The sequence below is a fragment of the Triplophysa rosa genome, linkage group LG23, assembly GCF_024868665.1.
Source record: "Triplophysa rosa linkage group LG23, Trosa_1v2, whole genome shotgun sequence".
Taxonomy (NCBI): Eukaryota; Metazoa; Chordata; class Actinopteri; order Cypriniformes; family Nemacheilidae; genus Triplophysa; species Triplophysa rosa.
In genome coordinates, this window is record NC_079912.1 from 13,121,400 (window position 1) to 13,135,465 (window position 14,066).

General features: G+C 38.9%; 1 protein-coding gene across 1 annotated transcript in view; it reads left to right on the forward strand.

Moving 5' to 3' along the window:
- The window catches only part of prex2 (phosphatidylinositol-3,4,5-trisphosphate-dependent Rac exchange factor 2), a 96,065-nt gene that overhangs the window by 35,356 nt on the left and 46,643 nt on the right, over positions 1 to 14,066 (forward strand). Inside the window, 9 exon segments of the mRNA XM_057322771.1 lie at positions 2,790 to 2,890; positions 4,675 to 4,778; positions 4,865 to 4,914; positions 7,823 to 7,898; positions 8,397 to 8,469; positions 10,050 to 10,192; positions 11,021 to 11,113; positions 12,637 to 12,785; positions 13,014 to 13,099. Of these exon segments, the coding sequence (XP_057178754.1) occupies positions 2,790 to 2,890; positions 4,675 to 4,778; positions 4,865 to 4,914; positions 7,823 to 7,898; positions 8,397 to 8,469; positions 10,050 to 10,192; positions 11,021 to 11,113; positions 12,637 to 12,785; positions 13,014 to 13,099 (875 nt within the window).

Here is a 14,066-nt window from a genome sequence, read left to right on the forward strand (position 1 = left end):
GGAACATTACTTAAATGGATTTCACCCTGCAAAATGTGAACTGTTTACAAAGCTTAATGCCATTTTTTTGCAATATTTACTTGAATAAAAATGTAATTTTGCAGTGCACCCTTCTTCCATGCATGTGCCTTCAATGTGCCGCTTTTCCTTAAGAAGCATGAACTCCATCTGTCTCTTATTGTTTGTGTTCTTTGAAATGATTTGTCTTTGTTATAAGGAAATCAAGCCCAGCCGTACTTTGGTGATTCTTCTTTTAAGATCATTGGTTGGATGTTTGTAGGCCTGGTTCCTATTTAGCAGAGTAAATCTGGCCTGTTTTATGTAAATGGTACCCAGAGCGGCCAGCAGAACACCATCTTATGCTCAGAGACAACACAGAGGGAACTACCGCAGAGAGATTGTTATCTTCTCACATTAGACGGCAATATAACGTACACGATGAATGAGACTGATGGATTGAACTCTGCCGAATACCAGGATGCCGTTCAGATGTAAGCCACTCTGATGTTGCATAACAGAGGGTATTTTGCTGCGGGTTGGCTGTGATGAAGGGCTTGTAGACTTATTGATTTAAAACACAAAACACCTAAAATGCATTTTCTGCAAGAGTGATGAAATAAAACGAAACAAGACCTCAACTTACAACAAACCAATAAAAAAGGATGGGAAAAATAAAGCCCCGCCCTACATTTATTTGTAATTTCAGAAGCCGTTTCACTCGAATACATGTCACGATACGGAAAAGAAATCAACCGCAACTTTCGTTTCATGGTTTTCGTTTAATGTTTGTCCTGGGTAATAGAAAGGTCTAGAGCGAAAGTCTTTCTGCATTATGTTTCCCATTGTTCCAAGATGTGTTGGGTTTTTCATGCTCTGATGTCTTTGTTTTAAGTGTGGTTGATAAATTCACAGAAACAGCTTGGATAAACGCGTCTCAGCTCGCAATCTTTAGCTTAGAATTTAAAACATCTGAAGTTTCAAGACGTTTACCATACACTACAAAGAGATTCAATGCTGTAACACTCAACCTACAAAGAAGACTTTGAGTGTCTGTCTTTATAATGACATTTTTTGCTTCAAAGGAATTAAAAGCATCCTCAAAAGCTGGCAACATATAGTTCTGGTCAGATTACACGGCAGCATCTCTACTTCCTCCCCAAACTGAGAAAAGCAAGAGCCCCAGCCCACATCATTTGCACCTTCTACTGAGGCACCATCGAGAGCATTATGACTAGCTGCATCACTGTGTGGTATGGTGCCTGCAACGCGTCCTGCCGCAAGACCCTCCAATGCATAGTGAGAGCAGCTGAGAAGATCATTGGTGTCTCTCTCCCCTCCCTCCAGGACATTTATGGAACCCGTCTATGGCGTTTATTCAGACCCAAAACTGGCGCGCATGAAAACCACACGCGCGCACGATTTAAGTGCACAGAACAGCTCCACGAGTGTAAACAAACCTTTGCGAGAGCGCATTTATGCTCCGCGAGCTGCGCTCAGAAAAAGAATCCTTGCGGGAGCGCTCGCAACTGCTCAACACTTGCTCGCTTGTCGAGTTGACTTCTGAGACTTTGGAGGTGGGACAATGGCAGACTTCTCCGATCCTTTGATTGGTCACTTTTAATATGATGGGCATATTAAATGATGTAAATTAGTAAATGATGACAGAATTTTCATTTTGGGGTGAACTGTTCCTTTAAGAGAAGAGATCACAGATAGAGAATATTAGTGTGTCTGTCTCAAGAACAATTTGACAGCAAACCCGGTCTTGGTGAGGGTTCACTTCTCAAACACTAAAGTGATAATAGTGTGATGTACAAAGTAAACTTTGACGCAATTACTAAAATGATAACTGCCATTAACAAATCCCGCATGATTTTCTCCCTATTAGTTTTCACTCTTTTTTTTTTAATCTCATGCGATCTCATGTCACACTTTTAATTAAAACATTCTGTCATTCGGTTCTGTTCTTTTTTGTTCCCTACTTTGTTTCATCAAGCTGTTTTTTGTAATCATTGTCATCCTACTGTCTGCGTTTTATGTACATAACTGACCCCCCCCCACACACAGTCTCTGAGGTTTTAGGTCTGCTGAAGTCTGAGATGTTTTACACGCTGCATCACCACTGGGCTCCATAAACTCTGGAAAGAACCACAGAATTACACTGGTGGAACTGGGCATGTTCGTTTTGGTTTTGCGGAAGCAGGGATGGATGGATGGAGGTGGAGGGAGGGAATGAGATATTCTTCTCTGAGCCAGTGCTTTTGCCCAGAAAAATGACAAAATTATACAGGGCAGTCAGTTTAATCTTGTCAAGAGAGACGAGAGAGAGAAAGTTGGGGGGAGAGAAAGCCTGAGAAAGACAGAAGTGAAAGACTTGAAAATTTAGACAAGGAAAGACCATTTTTCAGCCCTTGTCAAGCCAACAGTCAGTTTATCAGCCGAAAAAGATTTGAAATTTGATGGTTTAAAGATCTATTCAGTTTTGAGGGTTTGAGGCATGCAGACATACATGAGGTTTTTAGCTCAAAATCTCTCTTTAGCCTTGTTCCGTTACCAATTTAATAAAGGTCATGTTATGAAAACTACATTACAGCAGCATTTGGAGGAGTGTGTGGATTTCTCTCTAACCTCCGCTGCACTGCACAGGAACACTATTAATTATTGACCGCCTCTCTGTGGTGCGATCACTCAATTTTAATAGATTTTGTTGACAGTCACTCATATAATTTGTGGATCCCTTGTTGTTCTTCCTCACATTATTTAATTGTTCCCTGGCTCTCTGTTCACAGCGAGTTTGTGTCGTGGCTGATGGAAATCGGAGAGACCAATAACCCTGAGGAGGGGGTGCACTTGGGCCAAGCTCTACTAGAAAATGGCATCATCCACCATGGTTAGTCCTCTCTATACTGTCATCTTTCATCCCAGTCTAACATATTCCGGCTTTCTAAATGCAACTTTTGTATAAAACGTTCTGTGCTAGCAATGTTTTATACAAACAGAGATGTAGAATAGGAAATAGTGTACACAAAAAATATTTTAGTAACTGTGTGGTTCCAAACGCGATGCGATTCCTGCGATAAGCAATTTGTTTGTCCATACCGAACGCGGAAAACTTAAATTTTAATTTGTGTTATTTCATTTTTATTTTGTTTTATTTGTGTTTTGGTCTTGTTTTATGTTATTTTATTAAATATATATTTTTGTGTTTCACAAGATTGTTTTTTTTATTTCATTTTATTTACAGTCTGTTCCACTAAAATAGTTCCCTTGATGGGTCTTCATTATCAAATTTATACTCTGTTAATGAGATAATACAGATGGCTGGATCTCTTAATATTTCAGGAGCCCTGACATCATCATTTTTCTTGGGCCCGAGGAACTCTGGGAGTATCTGAGAGCAGCTGGCTTTTTATAACTCTGTGTTTATATAAAGCATTACAAATATTCACTCCTTCACACCCCGCTGTTTGTTTAATAGTGAGAGAAATAGTTGGTCCTCTGCCTGCTATTTCTTTGTCATTTGTTTGGGTGTCGAGGACAAGTTCTGCTCAATACACGCTCACCAAATAGAAGTTTTTTCTTAAATAAGGCTGACTGGCCGTGAGCCAGAAGTTCACGCTAAATCACTTCTCACTTCAACGCTTCCTAACAGGGAGAAATAAATTCGAGCATTAGGGCTCCCCGTCCGCTCACTTACGTTTATGGGATCGGTGAGAAATACGTTTGGGCTTTGCAGAGTGTTCGCTGAGGTGGATGAATTCATTTGAAGATAAACAGAAGGATTAGTTTTCATAAGCATGTTAACTTCACTTACATTTGCTCTCACATAGTGCTGAAAGCCTTCAAATTCCTTTTAACAGATTATTTTCAATAGCAACAAAGAATATTTAGGGCATTAGGGATAGTTCACCTATAAATACAAATTATTTCATCATTTACTTATGCTCATGTCGACCTGTATGACTTTCTTTCTTCTGCAGAACACAAAATAAGATACTTTGGTAACCAAACAACATTGGCCCCCATTGACTTCCAAAACCACTTAGACATTTCTCATAATATCTTCCTTTGTGTTCCACAGAAGCTTCTAGAGTTCTTAATATACACGCTGTTCTAGAGTTCTTAATATACATGCTGTTCTACAAATAGTTATTAGGCCGCATATATGCATACAAACATATAGAGTTCATACTGTACATGTGTTGGTTAGCTTTCTAAAGCTTTGGAATGACTGTATGACTTTCTTCTGTGGAACACAAACAAAGATATTATGAGAAATGTCTAAGTGGTTTGGAAGTCAAGTTTTTGTAAAATGAAAGACGAAAAACTAATGCCAAAAAGTTGTACCATAAACTTGATTTTACTTGTGTAGTTTCAAACAAATGGACTTTTTGCAGTTATTTTTCAGATGTACAGAAAATATGATTACGATACACCACTAAAAACAGTTTGTCTGTCTGACATAGAGGTGAACAAACGATGCAAGAATTTTCATTTTTGGGTGAACTGTCCGTTTAAGTACTTTTTTCATCCACTTGTAGAATAAACCATAATAGGGCATAACTCATATTATAACTATATTTACATATAATAAATAAACCCATGTTACGGCATACATCTTATTTTAAACATAAAGTAAAATTTAAGATACTAATCTACCGAAACTCATTCCAGTTACAGACAAGCACCAGTTTAAGCCTGAACCAGTTCTCTACAGGTTTCGCTATGATGATGGCACATAACACCCTCGCAGTGACATGCACGATATCATCTCCAAGGTAACTCAGCTGGCTCCTGCTATGTTAAACGGGCACAGTTTCTCTGTGCCTTATAGAAACTTACAGTTTTCTCTTCTACTCCTCAGGGTGTGAGACTCTTCTGCCGACTTCACAGTTTATTCACCCCAGTGGTAAGGTAAGGGCTAAAGTGTTAATTCCGGCTCATTACAGCTGTGCCATGTCGCATAGCTCTGCCAGGTGTGTTCATACCACCCGATGTTTCTATTTCCGGTCTAAAGATAGCACAATCTGGAAACCAGTGAGTTTGAAGTACTTACTTTTTTCAACAACACAAAAGAAGATGTTTTGAAGAATGTTGGTAACCCTGGACCAACCACTGAGACATTTCTCAAAATATCTTCTTTTGTGTTTCACTGAATAAAGAGTGTTTAGAATGACAAGAGGGTGAATAAATGATGACAGAATGTTTATATTTGGGTGAACTATCCTAGACCTAAAGTCAGATAAGCCTACAATGATTTATTTCTCTCCACTATCTGGTTTGAACATTATTTAGTAAAGATCTATATTCTGTCCATTGATGTTGTTTTAGTGCTAGGTTACGGAGTTGGACACAGTGACAACTGAAAGAAACCATCTTGACACTAGGTTATCTGTGCCTGTCTCCCTCAGCCTGTGTTCTGTCAGTGGAGGTGTATAGACATGCTCCTGTGTGACCAATCAGTGTCAAGACTTCACTGCAAATGAGCCAACGGGCTTAAATGTGAACCAGGTGCAATTTAAGAGTTTGTCAGCTGACCCGTCCACAGGACATTAAATTCCTCTCAGCAAACACAAAGCTAATGGATTCAGAGGGCACGTTTTCTTGTTCAAGTGATGGGATGGCTGCTTTTTACAATTTTTGACTATATTGCACCTTAATTGTTGGGTTTGTACTGCTTCGAAACCACCAAAGTTTCAACGTATTTTCTGGAAGGTAAAATGTATAAATCGTGGCTCTCCTTCAAGTCCATTACGCTAGTGCTTTCAGACTTTTGGACTCTGGTGTACTGTATATTATACGTGTATATTTTGTGATGGAATGCTAATACCAATGGAATACCACGTTTTTCATTTCTTAGTTATAATTGAAGAATCCAGCTGTGGTTTAATTGTCTGGTATTTCCTGCTTGGTTGGGGGGGGGCTCTGGAGAGATTTCATGCCCCTGCTACCCATATTATCCTCCCTCAAATCCAAGGTTAGAAACATTCCTGCTATACTTTATAACAGCAATACTGTATATATGAAACTGGGCAAAAACAAAGTTTAGATACACTATTATATTTAGTCATATAGCATAACATAGTTTAAAGGCATAATTCAATCAAAAATTGAATTTTTGCATAATTTATTCACCCTCATGTCATTTAAAACCTGTATGACTTTCTTTCTACTGTGGAACACAAAAGAAGATATTTTGAAAAATGTCTCCGTGGTTTTGTGCCCATACAATGAAAGTCAATGGGGGTCAATGTTGTTTGGTTACCAACCTTCTTCGAAATATCTCCTTTTGTGTTCTGCAGAAGAAAGTCATACAAGTTTGGAATGGCATGAGGGCGAGTAAATGTTGAATTTATTATCATAAACTCTCTTCAAATATAAACAATTTGTTTAAAATGACAAAAGAAGAGAGGAGGAGATGAAAGTTTTGGTTGGCCTGCAGACGTTTATCCTTCAAATTGTTCTGCTCTTGTGCCAGGCATATGGGTGCCCGCGGTTACGCTGTTTACCCCCATTTGTCACAGTGACAGTCTGGGTACATCTGCAGAGGAAAGAGCTAGCTCCGTGTCTGTAGCGGTTAAACTATGGCATGGCCTGTCCAGTCTCCAGCTTCTGGTCCATGTCAAAAAACCTTCACGCACCGTTATACAATTAGACGTCGAGACAGTTTCGTGGGATTCTTTTGAAGGCACGATTCCTGTCATCTGGAGGTGTTTGGTTATGTAAAACTTTGAATTCTGTGAATGCGAAACAGCTAAGTTTAGCTTTGTGTGTGTGTATGTGTGAGAGTGTTAGGGTGTGGGCCTCCCAGAGCCCGAGCCCTCTGGCCTAACACAGCGAGTGTCCCTCTGGAGACCCCTGGCTTCATGGGAAAATCTTTGCTCCATTTCATTCCCGTGATTTCCCGTGGTCTGGCCCCAACCACAAAACATTTGGCCCACTACAGCCTCTGTAGCCAGAATGCAGTGGGCTGAAAGACTTGTGCTGGAGTGGAGAAGCAGGTTTTGTAACCTGGACGCAGTCTCGTTCATTAACTGAGCTTTGGTTGTTGGTGTGGTCCAAGAACATTGCTCAGTACAGAACATACTTATAGAGATTTGCTTAGATTTGCCCCTTTTAATTGTCTGATTGACAAGATGACGACTGAGTCTTAAAGAGATCAGTTCAATCAAAAATGGAAATTCTGTCGTCATTTATTCATCCTCTTGTCATTTCAAACCTGTATGACTTTCATTCCTCAACAGAACACAAAAGAAGGTATTTTGGTATTTCAGCAGTACCCATTCACTTGCATTGGTTTGTGCATCGGTTACCAACATTTTTATAAATATCTTTATGTTCTGCAGAGGACAGAAAGTCGTACAGGTTTTAAATGACGAGGATGAGTAAATGATGGCAGGATTTTCATTTTTGGGTGAACGATCCTTTTAAGGATCTCCTTGAGTTTGAAAGCAGCTAGAGAAAGCACAATCAAATGAAAAAGGACACACAAAGTGCACTGTTTGTGGAGAGTTCCCGAAAAGCAGCACAGTGTCTTTTACTATTGCACAGTCAACAAGACCAGAATATGGGTAAAGGATCTTCATTGAGTCAAAAATGCCACCGTTAAACTCTAAAGGACAGAATTTACTTTTGAAAAACCAGGCAACAATTGTCACGTGAAAGCTGAGAACAGCTCTCGAGAGGTTTGTCAAGCGGATGTAGTGAATGGGAAGGGTTAAAGGTCGAAGTTGAAATACGTGTCGCTTGCAATGTGTCTCTTGAGTCTACTGTAGAACAGAGACCACATGAAATGTTTCAAATGTTTCTTGCGTTCACACAGGGATAAAGATTATCATCTAAGAACGTATAAATCGGTGGTGATGGCTAACAAGCTGATCGACTGGCTCATAGCACAGGTAAGATTCCAGTAATGATCATTTGTCCGCTAATTGACAATTATGCCCAAAGTGACACTCATGGGGAAGTCAGTTAAAACTCATTCTTGACAGGAAAGGATGCAAGATTGAAACTGGCTATTTTTTATACAAGCTCCAATGAATGTGGCAAGAGCACGCGATCTGTAACAATAAACCTGCATCTTGCGACAGAGTCTTGTTCTAGTTTTGTACAAAATCAGAACAATCACCATAATGAGATGGCAGATTGGGATTAGACTTGAAGTGTGGTTTTGAGATCGAGGGGCAGCCCTCGCAGTCATGCGATGAGATGATGTATTGTGTTTGACAACAAAATTATTGCCAGGCAGTCAAGTGACCGTTTAGTGTTGTTGCTTTGTGGTGACTGCACCACAATAGCGTTTATGTGATTTAAAGGTGGTTTTCTGGGAGTAAATGGAGGGTGTGTGACATTTTGACCCGCTGACAGAGAATGGAACTCGTCTTCTTGCTTTTAAGGGGGACTGCCGGACCAGAGAAGAGGCGCTGATTTTAGGGGTGGAGCTGTGTGACAACGGATTCATGCATCATGGTATGAAAGAGGTTTTTTGTTCAACGGTCGTTTTCGGCCATCTGATTCTACCTGTTCTTTTACTCTTCCTGTCTGTTTTTTTTGTTATGTTTATTTAATATACATTGCAAAAAAAGACATTCTTACTAAGCGCTTCTTAAATCAATATACAATGACTTGACAAGAAAAGTGACCTAAGATATTCAGTTTTGTTTTATGAAAAATAATATAAGAATGAAGTAAGTTTTTATAGTAAAAACGAGCAAAAAAATCTGCCAATGGGGTGAGGAAAAAGAAACTTGAATTTAGTTTGACCTTTTTCTCAAGTACCTAATTCAAGTTTATTTTTCTCACCCCTTTGGCAGATTTTTTTGCTTGTTTTTAACCATAAACTTACTTGATTCTTATATTTTTCTCCTTTAAAAGAGACTAAATATCTTAGGTCACTTTTCTTGTCGAGTAATTGCATCTTGATTTTTAGAATGTGTAGATATTTGTTGTACAAAACAAGACAAAAACACGAAGAGTGTAATTTTTTGCAGTGTAATACAGCATGTTTTATTAATGTTATTATTACATTTTATTTTACTAACAGAAAATGGAACCAAAATTAAGCCAATAACCCACATTTTGTCATGTCTTTGAATGAACCATTGCTAGATGTCAATTATTTTTACAATTGTCTAATGATTTCAGGATCCTTAAAAGTGTGCCAGACTAGATCAGATCAGTTCACTGAGGATTCTGCACATTTTGTTTTCTGGACAAGTGTTTTGACCTTCTGCACAGTCCAAGTATGACTGGCTGGTCGTCATGTCAACCGATTGTTTGTAGGGCTCAGGGCTATTTTCCTGGCCACTGCATTCCAAAATCATTGCTCGTGTGTCTCATTTATCGTCTCTCATTATGCAAGAGACGGGTCGCTCCCAACAATTTGCAATTACACTTCATCTGCACCAAACTTCCAAGAAATTTACGAAACGTAATACCTTGACTGGCTATACTTTTGTTTTGTTTTGGCCCCGAATTTAGTCTCTATTTCACTTGGTTATGTGATCATTAAAGCTAGTTCAGCTGTATCCAAATCTCAGTGTGGAGAACACTGGACCGCTTTTCTCATTGGGGGTATTTTCTTACTACAAAAGTGAAGGGATTGTTTGGAGCCGTGTTGCCCTGGTCACAGATTGAAATTCTGGTCTGGGCTATTCATGGAAGCCACTTTCCACAGAAAGGCCTTTAAAAGTTTCTCATCACTAAACTGCTCTTGTCGTTCTAGAACATTGTGATCCATTTGACTCTAATGGGCGGTACACAGTCAGTTTACACATCAATTTGCTCTTCAACCGATGTATTAAAAGCAGAAGCCAAAACAATAACACATTTTCTATACAATGTGTATAGTATGTCAAATCATTTGGAAATAAAATATTACAATTTATTTCAATATTCATTTTGAAACATAATATATTAATACATATAATTATATCAAAAACAACAGAATATAAATTGAAATATCAAAATGTTTGCACTCTTAAGCTTCACTGTGAATGAAGATTAAGCACGAATTGACCTTACACTCGATTACTTTCATCTTTTCACAGTTCTGGAAAAGAGTGAATTCAAGGACGAGCCTCTTCTGTTTCGCTTCTTCGCCGATGAGGAGATGGAGGGTTCCAACACCAAACACAAGCTCATAAAGCACGACCTAAAAATAGTGGAGAATGTCATCGCCAAGTCGCTGCTGGTGAGAGATGTCGTCTGTAATCGCTTACAGCTGATGGCACTCGCAATAGCACGGGCTGGCACGGGCCCATGAGCTTCTCGCGCGTTCTGCTTCGGCACGTACAGGGCTCTGAACTCGGGCCAGCTCCGACTCTAGAGTCTTCACAAGTAATCATGCTTGACTGTTCCTAGACCAGCCTCTTGTTACGCATGAATATGAAGCCATTTGGGTTGACAGCGTTGCCCATAGGAGACTTAAGAGTGATCAGTATTGAAGTTCTGATTGTAGGAGCGATTCCAATGCACGTAACATAAGGGAACGTTTATTGCATGACAAAAGAAAGCGCTGTTTATCCATTTTGTTTATCCAACCACCATAATGTCATTAGAACCCTGAAATGTTTATGCGGTGCAAATAATGGGAGGGTTTTGAGTTTTAATTTTGCAAGTTAGATTTTAACAGCTCATGAAATGTAAGATTATTAGTGTATAATATTACAATAATATATATCCACAGGTAACTTGCTACTGGCTGTTCATACTTTATACGTTGCCTGTGGGTCAATATAAAAATGCCCCAAAATTGGAGTATTATTTGCAAACAAAATGTAATGTTTTTGAAACTTTATGCTTGGTCTTGATATTTGAGTCTTTGTAAAGGGACTGTGCATACATTTATCATACAGGTAGTGATAGGTAATGATGAAACTTGTCCAATGTGAAACTGATCTGTTTATTAAAGCTGCATATTTTAATTTAAGAAAATGACTACAAAAGTAACATTAAAAACTTGATATGTGACATTGTATAATTTTACACTGAGTGTTCTGAAGCGTTATTCTTGTTTCAGATAAAGCCAAGTGAGAGTGGTTATGGATTCACGCTAGAAGATCGGAACCGAGTACCTATTGTCAAATCAGTGGAGAAAGGCTCCCATGCTGAGGTTTGTTTTGTTTTTTTGGTCTGGCTTTTAAAATAGACATGCTGAATTTTCATTGACTCAGGACGTCACTGCTTGTACAGTAGGGATATTTCACCCAAAAATAAAAATTCTGTCATTTACTCACCCTCATGTCATTTCAAACCTGTATGACTTTCTGTCTTCCGTGGAACACAAAAGAAGACATTTTAAAGGATGTTGGTAACCAAACAACATTAGACCTCATTGACTTCCACTGTATGGACACAAAACCATTTCTCAAAATATCTTCTTCAGTCAAGTCACGCTATTATACACGAGTTATATCCCCAAACTTTGATACTACTCTCAGTTTGAACTCTTCTTACAGTAATGTGCATTTCTAGTCTGCTCTGTCCGGCTTTCTCAAGGTTCTCTTTTAGTGCTTAAATATGCTGATCTGTTAGATCAAACCCCAGTAAATGTGAGAAACTGGATCAGTTGTGACATTGGGAGTAATGCTGGCGTGACGTGCGTCACAGGATGAGCTTCATGTGGCACTGCATGTGGAACAGTCTTTATAAAAAGAAAGAGACAATAAAATCCAGCTGTGCATTAACATAGATGAAGGGCCTCGTAAAAATAAAGAAAAGAGACTCTTGTGACTGTAATAAGAAAGAGAGGCAATTACAAAAAGAGTTAAAAAGTCAAAAGTGAATGAGGGAGAAACCAAATAAAAGAGGGAAATGCTCTGTTTGTCTGAATGCTGAATCTGCATAATGTGGAAACGGTGGACTGTGCTTTTTATTGTAAAAGAATGGTTATATTTATAGCAGTCAAGAGACGCGTCCAATTCATTCAATGAAGTCCAGAGCGAATGAATTAGATTCACTTGAGCTCTCAGAGCAGGATGTTGCACATATGGATGAAAGAATAAGCATTCCAATTAAATTAATATTTCTTAACTTTCTGAATGTTATTAATTCATATAATGACTATTAATATTGAACATCAATTTGGTGATGTTTCTTAACATTTTATATACACAGAGTAGAAATGTTTTTCATTTGCCTGTCCTCCTTTGATTGACAGGATGTATCGGCCCTAATCATTGGCTGTTTTAAACTATCGGCCGATGGTGTGAAAAATCCCTTTCATCGACCTATACCCATTATTGACACTTATTAGACACTTTTTCACACACACACTGCTGTGTGTACATAATCCCACAAAAGACTCAATAGGATATGTTTACATGCTTGCACTACAAACCATCTTGCACTGTTCCCCAGCTAGCTGACTGACTTACGATGTTTACAATGTTCTCCTTGCACATGTACAGTATTTATTTGTTGCATTTGCATTTGCATATTGATAGTATCTCTCTCGTAATTTACTAGTTTCGTTTGTGAATAGGTTTATTCTTGTTTTACTCCACTGTTGTATGTATTTATGTAGCACTGTGGTCCTGTGAGGCACGACATGTCGTTCCACTGTATGTTCCCACATGTACTTATTGGCCGATATATTGATTGCTTATCTGATATTCCTGTGTGGGTCTGATGCAGATGGCTGGACTTGAAGTTGGGAAGAAGATCTTTGCCATTAATGGTGACCTGGTGTTCTTAAGACCATTCCAGGAGGTGGAGAACTTCTTGAAGCAGTGCTTCCATAGCAAAGGTCCTTTGAGAGTACTGGTCAGCACCAAACCCAGAGAGTGAGTGAAGAACTTCTCACGATCTTAGAGTGTTTGCCGATCTGCATTGCATTGCAGGCTTGGCAATACAGTCTGAAATCAATTAAACAAAGAACAATGCCAGATAAACATCCTTTGATTCATTTACTGCAGATCTATATTTAAACAGCTCAAAGGAAACTCAGAACACACCGCACTTGGATCAAGGATTGGACTGAATTGACGTCTGTGTGTCTGTCTGCTTCACAGGACCGTCAAGATTCCAGACTCGGCGGACGGATTAGGCTTTCAGATACGGGGCTTCGGTCCATCTGTGGTGCACGCGGTTGGCAGAGGTGAGATCTCTGGAAAGACAAACGAAAAGAGAGAAAAGCTATAGGATGTTAGTTTCTCGTACCCTTTATCCTTCTGTGTTTTTGAACCTCAGCTGGAGCTGTAGATACATGACTGGACTAGAGACAGAGAGGTTCTTCACATGTACTGTATAAAGCTAGACAGGCTCTCATTACCCGCTGTGCCCTGAGCAGCACTCTCATCAAAACTTAGTGAAAGATGAGTGGAAAAAGACAAACAGTGCAGCCTGAACTGGCACTTCTGAAGAGAAGAAAAAATAGACCGAGATAGAAGTCAGACAGAGGAGCTTATAGGGGGGTCTCTTCACATGGAATGTGTAATTTAAAGGCCCTTCACTCACACAATAAATAAAAGAAGCATATCAGTGTCTAAATCAGTGTTTGCATTGTTTTAATAAAATATTTAAACACTTGGTACAACCCCTACCCCTTTTAAATGATTTGTTGTTTGTTTACAGCACAAATCTAACAATATGGGTTAGTTCACATATTCTTTCAACTTTTCTTATTGTCTCATTACATATATTGTTTTGCTTTTCAAGTAAATTTTACTTTAATGATTTAATGATTGTGCAAAACCACAAATTTACTGTACATCATGTCATTCCAAACTGCATGACTTTCTTTAGCAGAACACAAAAGAAGATATTTTGAAGAATGTTGGTAACCAAACAACATTGGCCCCCAATGACAACTAAACCGTAGAATTAACTAATCCAAGGGAAAAAATAATCCAATAGAAAAAAGGTAATCCACAGAAAAAGGCGAGGCGAGGCAAGACAAGGAAGTCAATGGGGGCCAATATTGTTTGGTTACCAACGTTCTTCAAAATATCATGTTTCGTGTTCTGCCGAAGAAAGAAAGCCATACAGGTTTGAAATGACACGAGGATGAGTAAATGACAAGCTTTCCTTTGCCTAAATTTTGCTGGCTGAAGAGAAGAACTTTA